Source organism: Cebus imitator, unplaced genomic scaffold (assembly GCF_001604975.1).
Source record: "Cebus imitator isolate Cc_AM_T3 unplaced genomic scaffold, Cebus_imitator-1.0 Scaffold27, whole genome shotgun sequence".
In the NCBI taxonomy this organism is placed as follows: Eukaryota; Metazoa; Chordata; class Mammalia; order Primates; family Cebidae; genus Cebus; species Cebus imitator.
This window is the reverse complement of record NW_016107342.1, coordinates 4,080,008-4,091,332: the sequence shown is the minus strand read 5'-3', so window position 1 is coordinate 4,091,332 and position 11,325 is coordinate 4,080,008. Positions and strand designations below refer to the sequence as shown.

Here is an 11,325-nt window from a genome sequence, read left to right as displayed (position 1 = left end):
TCCTAGATTTATGAAAATTGAGATAGAACTAGTCATTTTTGTTATTAACCTGTTTTATAGACTGTTAACATCAAGTGTTTATCTTGATATTAACGTTTAAGTAAGAACCTTAAAGTTAAAAATGGCCAGCCTATTGGTAACTCAGAAGTGACAGCTATTTTTGTTAAATCAACAATATTAAACTAATCATATTTATTTACAAATTATATAAACAAAGATCATTTTGTTTTAGGCTTTATGATCTTAAAACATCTAGCAAAGGCAAATATAAAACTGTCTGACCAGTAAACTCAGACAAAAATGTATGCTGACAATTTTGAAGACATTTTCTAATTTTATTTTATCCACAATTTTAAAACCAATTATTTCATCAAAGATTAACTTAAGTCACATCAATTTAAAAAATTGGGGGGTTAATTACTATACATTTTATATGAGTGCTCATTTATTTAAACCAATCAGAATAAAATTTCTTAAGGAATTTCTAACTACACCAGATTTTATGTAGATACAATATACAACATAATATATGCACATACATATAAACATATTTAAACACATAAAGATATTAGAACTTTTTTAGAATTTTAGTCNAAGACTCCGTCTCAAAAAAAAAAAAAAAGAAATTGCCTATGGCATAATAATCATCTTTCAAACTTCTCATATGTTAAGGCTACTTCTTAATAATTATCATTTTCTAATCATTTGGAGTTACAGAGAAAGTAAGATTCCTTCAAAGTTTGGCAACTTTTTTTCAAAGTTTTATTCCTTTGATACTATCTTTGTAATCAGAATAGGCTAAGTCCCAGCCTCATTCCTTGTCAACTGGATAACTTCAGAAAAGTGTTTTAACTTCTCCAAATCCTAGTTTCTTTCACTATAACATGAGGATTGTTAACACTGACAAGGAAGTTTGAGCAAGCATAAGGATTAATGAAATAGGGTGTGTAAAGCTAGCCTCATTCATGGCAATGGTCGCTGCTCAGCAAGAGAAAGCAGCCCTTATCACTACATTGCTGAGATTTTATTAACTAACCTTTTGCCCTATTAATTTCATGACCCCTTTTTTAAACAGGTAAGTGTCAGAAGAAGATCCTATAATGTCAATGTGTGTCCTATAAAAGCTCATGAAGACTCCAGGGTATCTTGAACTTAATTGTTCACACGCCGATTTGATCATTCTTTTCTCTCTATTTTCCTTTCCTTTCAAGATAAATGTCTCTTTTCTAAGCTCTAAGTGAAGAGCATGTGACCATTCCTCAATGAGCTCTTTTACATGTTTTACATTATTTGGCTGAGAACCAACTTGAAAGTTTTTTAAGTAAATGGTGGTGATTTCACCATCTATTTTCTCCTGACTAAGAATGTGGAATTTTTTCAGTGTGCTTTCATAAAATTCACACCTGTGTTTCAGGTAAAGAAAAATGTCTGTGTCAAGCACAAGCATTTCTCCATTTCTAGCAGTCTCAGGTACTAAGGTCCTGACTGACACCAAAGAGTTGTTACTTCTCTGTAGATTCTTTTGGGGATTTTGTCTATTCCACTTTCTTCCCTCACTGGTAAAATTTCTGGTTTTTTCTAAGAGAGAGCTTGCTCTCACTAGCAAAGATTCTTTGAGCCTCTTGACAGCCAGAAATGATCCTTCCACGGTGATTCTTCCATTGGGTTTCAAAGGACTGAAGCTTAACGTTGGGATTTTCTTTTTCAGGTCCTTTACCAGAGTTTCTAGAGTAGCTTCATTCCCAAAAACAGAAAGATCAAGGATGGCACTCACAGAGCTGAAGATCTAAAATTAGAAAGAGAGAAATGTAAATAGTACTGCATAGTGGGAGAGACTACATAAACATGTTCTTTTCTGCCACTTTCTTGTCTCTGCAGAAATTGCATTAAACCAGGCCCCAGTTGCCTGTACCAGACTTCCTGATTCCTTGCACCAGGGCAGCCGATCACAGTGATCCCATTTTGTTCAATTTGGGATTCACAGTCCCGCATCACATACCCCAAAACAGACGTGCTCAAATAATTTTTAGAGGCACAATTCTTTTTTGAAACAGTCTTATGCAGAACCCATACATATAAACTGTTCTGGTGCTACTTGGATTGGGGTCCCCCAAGAGTCGTTCCCACCTCCAGTCTGAAGTTCATCAGATGGCTGCACACAACTCTGAGTGTCTTACAGAATCAAGTTAGTGACCGGGCACAGTAGCTCATACCTGTAATCCTGCACCTGGGGAGGCCAAAGTGGGCATATCACCTGAGGTCGGGAGTTCAAGACCAGCATGACCAACATGGAAAAACCCTGTCTCTACTAAAGTTACAAATTATCCAGATGTGGTGGCATGCACCCGTAATCCCAGCTACTCGGGAGGCTGAGGCAAGAGAATCACTTGAACCCAGGAGGCAGAGGTTGCAGTGAGCTGAGATCATGCCATTGCACTCTAGCCTGGGTAACAAGAGTGAAACTCCATTTCAAAAAAAAAAGGAATCAAGTTAGTAAACCACTGCTTTAACTTTTTCCTCTTTTTATTACTTCCTGTCTCTTCAAAGCCCCTTTTTAATGTTCATTCTAATTGTTTAGGTTGGTACCTGGCATCATCCATGACAGTATAAGTGCTTACCGTCAGTTTAAAAGCATTAAGTGAGGCTGGGCATGGTGACTCACCCTGTAATCCCAGCACTTTGTGGGGCTGAGGTGACAGGATCGCTTGAGTCCAGGAATTTGAGACCAGCCTGGGCAACATAGGTAAACCCTGTCTCTACAAAAACTACAAAAATTAGCCAGGCGTGGTGGTGCACACCTGTAGTCCAGCCAGCTACTCAGAAGGCTGAGGCAGGAGAATCACTTGAGCTCAGGAGGCAGAGATTAGAATGAGCCCAGATTACGCCACTGCCTGAGTGACGGCAAGACCTTGTCTTAAGAAGTATGTTTTTTAAAATAAAACATTAAGTGACACACATAGAAAGATAAAAACAAAGGAGGCAATAATAACCAAAATTTCAAGAGCCAGGGTTGGCCTTTAACACTGACTCAGGGAGTTTGCATTTTCTTTCCTAGAAGTCATGAAGTGAGAGCACTTCGTGTCTCCTGACACAGGAAATGGGATCCAGGACCATCAGCACACCTTCGGCATCACACCTTACCTTGTCACTAAAATGAGAGACAGTGAGTTCGGCGTGTCCAGCCTTCCTTCCTAGCCGGTGTTTCTTTTGTCTGATGACATTCTCTGCAACTAAGTGGAAACAGTGGCATCAGAAGTGTGGATGGCACGATACACTAATAACTTTTTAATAAAAATAGACATATTCAATTATATTATATAAGAATGTCTACAATTTTGTCTACATTTTTCCTCTAAATTCAACATTCAAATCAGTTTTTTCTGCACTGTAACATATTAAAGTTCATTTTATGTGTAAATATGATCCTAATCACATGTTATAAAACACACAAGGTATTATATGCATGAGTAAAAAACAAAAATATAAAGGTATATCCCCATCTCTGTTAATTCTGGTCAAAGGAGGTGTTACACTTTGATCCAAGATATCATACTGTTGTGGTTTTCCTCCCAATTCATTGGCTGACCTGCTGAGTCTCCTTCCTAGTCCTCCTCTCTTCCTGTTCTCTAGACGTCGGCAAGACCTGGACCTCAGGCTCATGCTTCTTTGCTAACATATACCCATCCCCTGGGTGGAGACTGCAACAATCTCCATGGCTTTAGATACCATCTCTACATGAATCGCTTTCAAAATTCTATCTTCAGCCTCGATCTTTCTCCCTTCTGCTTGTAGGACTCTCTACTTCGTTATCCTAATAGGCGTCTCATTGACTCAAACTGAACTCTTGATAACTATCTCCCTCCCAAATGTATTCCATCCCTAGTGTTCTCCACCACAGAAAATGACACTGAATCTATCAACATGTCCCGAATACCCACCAGTTCTCATCACCTGCCCTGCCACTGCCCTATCAAAGCCAACGATAAGTAGTAACTCCTGTTCTTCAAGCAGCTGCTATGCTGCTTATTTAAGAAAAGGCAATCCAATCTTGTTAATCCCCTGCGTGAAACATTCCCTCTCACCCAGAATAAAATCCCAGACACCTTGCCATGATCCAGTGGTTCCTGAGCATAAACTGGCCCCAGCTCCCCATCTAACCACGTCGCCTATCACTCTCCGCCTGCTCATTCCCCTCCAGCCAGCCACGCAGGCCTCCTTGCTGTTCTTCCATACACACAGAATGCTCCCCACTCACAGAACTACCAGTCCCTCCCTTGGCCTAGAATGTTCTCCCCACTTATCTGCATGAATCATTCCCATACTTCATTCAGGCCTCTGCTCAAGCTTTATATCTTGTTATTTATAAATATATAATCATAAATATAAATAAATATCTAAATTTTACACAAATAAAGCACCCAACGTATTATAGATTTATTTGTTTAGTGTCTGTCCAGATGTACATTTAAAGAAAAAAAGACTTTGCCTATTTCGCTCATTGCTATATCCTCAAGGCCTAGCATGTTGCCTGGTAAATAACAGGTACTCAGAAAATATTTATGAATGAATGACCGAGGCCTCGGTCTCTCTCTGAGTTGCCAATTCAACATATAAAATACTAACTTTCAAAAATGCTACCATCTCCTTAGAGAAACAATGAGCCCCTGAGCCCCTCCTGTCATCCCTTACCTGAACATCCCCATTGAGAAGGAATGATTTAATTAACGGTGACAGCTAAAGGTACTGAAAATCCATATGCCTTGGATCTTTCTCTGGACTCTGACTTCCCTCAAGCAAAGCAAGGTCTTCCTTGCTCCTACCCTCATGTGGCATGTTCACCTCTAAGAGGCTGGCACAGAGACTTTTCTCTGGCAATGTATTATCTGCCAGTCTCTAATAAAGAAGGTTGCCCATTCCGTGACGCTGAAGGGGTGTGTGTGCTCTGCCAACCCAACTTTCTCACCATCTAAGTCAGGGATTAGGTGTAGGGAGGAGAATGGGTCAATCAGATCACAGATCCAAGCCACACTTCTCAATTCAACTTTGCCAGTAATAAGGCAGACACTATATTAAAATATCCATTTATTCTAAAATATATACTTGAAGCCACCTGAAAATTCCCAAAGTAGTAATCATGTTTATGAAATTATATATAAACTTTGTGAGGTTTTTGTCCATTTTGTCTGTATTTTACAGGTTTTCTACAATAAAATGTAACACTTTCACCCCAAGATATAGATTCAAAATACAGAAAAAAGTTTTCAAGAATTTGCCAGTCACTTTATCATGAGCCATTTTCATATCTTTTCTTCCTAAAGCACTATCATGCCACTTGTATATTCACAATAAAATATTTTTTAATAAAAGCTACTTTAGCCAGGCATGGTGGCTCATGCTTGTAATCCCAGCACTTTGGGAGGCCGAGGCAGGTGGATCAGGATAGGAGTTCGAGACCAACCTGGCCAACATGGTGAAACCCCCATCTTTACTAAAAATACAAAAATCAGCCAGTGTGATGCTGGGCACCTGTAATCCCAGCTATCCAGGAGGTGGAGGCAGGAGAATCATTGAACCCAGGATGTAGAGGTTGCAATAAGCCAAGATCACACCACTGCACTCAAGCTTGAGCAACAAAGCAAGACTCCATCTCAGAAAAAAAAAAAAAAAAGCTACTTTAAAATTTACCAATTCCATGAATCATTTTAATATAATGTAATTTTCAAATTTCATTGAAGAAGCGTTTCTAAAATTACAAAAATTTGATTTGGAAATACCTTTCTTTTCTTTGAATACCACATATGCAACTCCCTTGGTTCTTGTTGGATATATCACATCTTCAACATCTCCACCCTCATTCTTAATGTCTTGGAAGTGCCTCTTCACTAATATGACCAATAATTGATCAATAAAAAGGCCAACCGGAAGACCAGCAACTACAACTGTTCTTTCAGAAGCTTTGGATTCCTTGACGTTCAAAACTGATGCCTGTAAGAGAAACAGTAAGTTACTCTTTAAAAATACAAGACTCTACTTAATAAAGGTAACATCACACTCCAGTGGAGAGAATATCTTATTCTATAAAAGTGCTGGTGCAGTTGGTTACATACATTTTAAAAGGGGTGTAGGGGAGTAAATCCTTGCCTCACACCATATACCAACATGAACTCCATATGAATTTGAGAGTTAAATGTAAAAATTAAACCCTTTTTTTTCTGAAATGCAGTCTCACTCTGTCACCCAGGTTGAAGTGCATTGGCAGTCTCAGCTCATTACAACCTCTGCTTCCCGGCTTCAAGCATTCAGCCATTCAGCCTCCGGAGTAGCTGGGATTACAGGCCCCTGCTGCCATATCCAGCTAATTTTTGTATTTTTAGTAGAGGTGAGGTTTCACCCTGTTGGCCAGGCTAGTTTCGAGCTCCTGACCTCAAGTGATCTGCCGCCTCGGCCTCGCAATGTGCTGGGATTACAGGCATGAGCCACCATGCCTGGCCACCCTTTTTTTAATAAATGGAAAATATTGGTTAATATTTGTCTGGTTTAGGAAGGCCTAAACATAATGGAAGAAGTTACAAAGGAAAATATCAAAAACATAAATTAAAAAAAGTATTAATTAAAAATAAGTCAAACTAACCATAAAATATAGTATTTGAAGGTGGCTGTATGTTTTCTTTAAACTGCAGAATCTAAAGTATATAAGACAGTTAAGAGGCCAGGCATGGTGGCTCATGCCTGTAATCTCAGCACTTTGGGAGGCCAAGGTAGGCAGATCACCTGAGGTCGGGAGTTCAAGACAAGCCTGGCAGCATGGAGAAACCCCATCTCTACTAAAAATACAAAATTAGCTGGGTGTGGTGGCACCTGCCTGTAATCCCAGCTACTTGGGAGGCTGAGGCAGGAGAATTGCTTGAACCCGGGAAGTGGAGGTTGTGGTGAGCTGTGATCACACCATTGCACTCCAGCCTAGGCAACAAGAGCAAATCTCCATTTCAAAAAAAAAAAGAAAAGAGAGAGAGACAGTAAGAACACATCCCCTACTTTTATTGTCAGAATCAGGAAAGTTACCATAAAAAAAATAAAACCCTGGACTGCACATGGTGGCTCACGCCTGCAATTCCAGCACTTTGGGAGGCAGAAGCAGGCAGATTACCTGCGGTCAGGAGTTTCAGACCAGCCTGACCAACATGGTTAAAACCCCGTCTCTACTAAGAATACAAAAATTAGCTGGGCATGGTGGTGGGCACTTATAATCCCAGCTACTTGGGAGGCTGAGACAGAGAATCGCTTGAACCCGGGAGGCAGAGGCTTCAGTGAGCCAAGATCGCACCACTGCACTCCAGCCCAGGCAACAGAGGAAGACTCCATCTTAAAAAAAAAAAAAAAGCCTGAAAAGCCTAACTGGGCACAGTGACTCACACCCAGCATTTTGGGATGCCAAGGTAGGTGTATCACTTGAGGCCAGGGGTTCCAGATCAGCCTGGCCAACATGGTGAAAACCGGTCTCTATCAAAAACACAAAAAATTGGCCGGGTGCGGTGGCTCATGCCTGTATTCCCAGCACTTTGTGAGGCTGAGGTGGGTGGATCATGAGGCCAGGAGTTTGCGACCAGCCTGGCCAATATGGTGAAAGCCCATCTCTACTAAAAATACAAAAAATTAGGTGGGCGTGGTAGCATGCGTCTGTAGCCCCTGCTGCCCGGGAGGCTGAGGCAGGAGAATTGCTTGAACCCGGGAGCTGGTAGTGAGCCGAGATTGCGCCACTGCACTCCAGACTGGGCGACAGAGCAAGACTCCACCTCAAACACACACACACACACAAAATTAGCCAGGTGTGGCGGTACACACCTCTAGTCCCAGCTAGCTACTCCAGAGGCAGAGATAGGAGGATCACTGGAGCCCAGGAGGTCGAGGCTGCAGTAAGCCAAGACGGCACAACTGCACTCCAGCCTGGGTGACAGAGCAAAGCTCTGTCTCAAAAAAAAAAAACTGCCTGAAGGAACACTCCAGAGAAAACCTGCTAGCATGTATATCCCAGAGCAAGTTCTCTCCCATTTCTGGGATTTGAAGGGGCCCCAGCCTAAAAATTATAAGAAAATTAAAGTACTTGCATGATTTTGAGTAAACTATGAAATGCAGGCCAGGCACAGGGGCTCACACCTGTAATCCCAGCACTTTGGGAGGCCAAGGCAGGCAGATCACCTGAGGTCAGGAGATCGAGACCAACCTCGCCAACATGGCAAAACCCCATCTCTACTAAAAATGCAAAAATTAGCTGGGTGTGGTGGCACATGCTTGTAGTTCCAGCTACTTGGGAGGCTGAGGCAGGAGAATCACTTGAACCCGGAAGGTGGAGGTTGTAGTGAGCCAAGATCAAACCACTGCATTCCAGACTGCCTGGGCTACAGAGGGAGACTTCCTCTCAAATAAAAAAAAAAAAAAAAAAAAAAAATACATTTGACCCATTTGCTGGAAACATTTTCCTAGAAGTAGAAAAGGAAAAATACACATAACATTGGACCAAAAGGAGAAAAAGTAATCACAGCACACTATTGGGACCTGCTATAAACAATATTTACTGTTTACATCATTATGAGTTTTTCACTTTTAGACCAAACCTGCTAAGTCTTTAAAAAGAAGCCCAGGTGCAGTGCCTCACACCTGCAATCCTAGCACTTTGGGAAGCTGAGGTGGGCATATCACTTGAGGTCAGGAGTTCTAGACCAGACTGGCCAACGCAGCGAAATCCCATCTCTACTAAAAATACGAAAAATTAGCTGAGTGGGGTGGCAGGTGCCTGTAATTCCCAGCTACTTTGGAGGTTAAGGAACCAGAAATGCTTGAACCGGGAAGGTGGAAGTCGCAGTAGGCTGAGATCACACCACTGCACTCCAGGCTGGGTAACAGAGTGAGATTCTGAGTCAAAAATAAAAATAAAAATATTGAAGATTTTAATATGGTTACAAAAAAATAGAAATGCTCAACCCTGTCAATGAAAGAATAAAGGCAGAGCCATCACATCAGAAAGCAAAAAAGTATAAAGAAAAACTGCTTATTTTTCTAAGTAAAGCACTAGGGAGAAACAGAGGATTGACTCACTGCATTTGGTTTTCTTTCTTTTTTTTTTTTTTGAGATGGAGTTTCGCTCTTATTGCCCAGGCTGGAGTGCATTGGCGTTACCACAACCTCTGCCTCTGGGTTCAAGCGATTCTCTTGCCTCAGCCTCCAGAGTAGCTGGGATTACAGGCATGCACCACCACCAAGCTCAGCTAATTTTGTGTTTTTAGTAGAGATGGGTTTCTCCATGTTGGTCAGGCTGGTCTGGAACTCCTGACTTCAGGTCATCTGCCGGCCTCAGCCTCCCCAAAGTGCTGGGATTACAGGTGCGAACCACTGTGCCCAGCCTTTGTTTTTATTTCTTTGGGGAGATCATTTTCTTTTTTCTCTTTCTTTTATTTTTTGGACAGAGTCTCGCTCTGTCACCCAGGCTGGAGTGCAATGGCACAATCTTGGCTCACTGCAACCTCCACCTCCTGGGCTCAAGTGATCCTCTCACCTCAGCCTCCCGAGTAGCTGAGACTACAGTTGACTGCCATCGTGCCCAGCTAACTTTTGTATTTTTAGTAGAGACTCATGACCTCAAGTGATCCTCATGCCTTGGCCTCCCAAAGTGCTGGGATTACAGGCATGAGCCACTGTGCCCCGCCGGGAGATAGCTTTCTGCACCCCAACAATATCAAAGAAAAATATGCAATCAATTTAAACTCAGAAAATCTTCCATCAGCTCTATGCCCTCATTAGTACTAATACCGCATTCCTTCATTCAAATGTCTACATGTAATTAATCTTTAAAATTAAAGAAACTTCTCCCTAAGCCAGTGTTTTTAGGAGAAAAAAAAAATAAAGGTGTAAATTTTGTTTTGTAAGAAGTCGTTTCTATGAATCGTCTTGAACTCCTGACCTCAGGTGATCCACCCACCTCGGCCTCCCAAAGTGCTAGGATTACAGGCGTGAGCCACGCGCCCGGCATTTCTATGAATCATCTAATAAATTAGTACTTCAGCGACTTGCCAATATTTGTCCTTAACTTCCTTTCATAGGTTGGAGAAGATATGGCTAACATAGATAATTTTACTGAGGTCAATTATGAATAAATACAGTCATTAATCTCTTCTACCCACTATGAAGAAATGTCCTAGAGAAAGACAGTCCTTTCAAGAACTCTGAAACAAGAGCAGCTTTTAGGCAAGAGATAGTAAGGTGATGGCGTTTTTCCTTGCATCAATGTTATGTTATAACAAACTTGGCCATCTTATCAGAAAGCACAACGTATATGGAGAAGCTTTACTTTTGTAAGCAAGGCACTGGAAAGAAGCCATCAGAAGATTCATTCGCTGCAATTGTTTATATTAATCTTCTCAAAATCAGTTGTTTATTTTTATTGACTATGCCTTTACTGCCACAAGGTCAACAAAAACGCACTCGCCTCTCACAATTGCTTTTGCATTTCCGGATCTCTACCATTTCAGGGCAGGAATTAAAGGCCCTGCCAAGGCTTTTAAGCGATTGATGGAAACAAAACAAAACATAGAAGGCTAAATTTTGAATTTGCTAACTTCTCCACCACACCAGCACTGATGGTAAAAACACAATCTGTGCTCTTTGTGTCTCTGGAGGAAGAACTAAGACCACAAAAGATAAGAATTCGCACCAAGGCAGACAGAAGACATCAGGATGTCTTCCTGACTTGCGTCCTTGGCTCGAATAATTCTTACTAGCCCTTTGCAAAAGGCAGCCGTGGCCTCCATTTCCGGGTAATCCGTGCACTGCTGCTGCCCCGAGGCGTGGGAGGACAAGAGTTAGGCCCTAACCGCCTGCGAAACAACTTCTCTACGAAACCGCGGTGTCCCTGCCGCCCGGGCAGTGGGTGCGGGGGACGGTGGCAGCCCAGTCCCGCGCCTGTGGAGCGCGCCTATCCCGCACCGCCGAATGCGAATTTCAGGAGCGCGCAGTGCCGCCACCCGGGAAGGTGCAACAAGGCTGACCTGCGTTTGCCTGCCGGGGTGGACCGCGCGCCCAGGTCCCCAGGGCCCCTCCGCGCGCGCAGCCCTGCACCCTGGGCCGTCCCGCCCTGTTCCGCGCCTTTCTAGGGGACCATGGCGACGGTACAGGCACGGACCTGCACTGCAAAACCCAAAGCAAAAGCAACTTGCCATGTCAGAGCAGAGACGCGCCCTCCGCGGCCGTAGGAAGCCCACAGCCAGAGAAGCGCGCGGGTGGGGAGTGCACCGAGCAGGCAGGTTTTGGTTTCGTTTTTTGTTCCCGCTCCCT

At 42.5% G+C, this 11,325-nt stretch overlaps 1 protein-coding gene across 1 annotated transcript; it reads right to left on the bottom strand.

Moving 5' to 3' along the window:
- Positions 1-600: 600 nt before the first annotated feature.
- On the bottom strand, positions 601-11,325 carry RBM43 (RNA binding motif protein 43). Its single transcript, XM_017523222.2, has 4 exons — positions 11,208-11,325; positions 5,775-5,985; positions 3,142-3,230; positions 601-1,786 (listed from the first exon to the last, which is right to left on the bottom strand). The coding sequence occupies exons 1-4, from the start codon at positions 11,208-11,210 to the stop codon at positions 1,028-1,030; spliced, it is 1,062 nt and encodes a 353-aa protein (XP_017378711.1). The 5' UTR covers positions 11,211-11,325; the 3' UTR covers positions 601-1,027.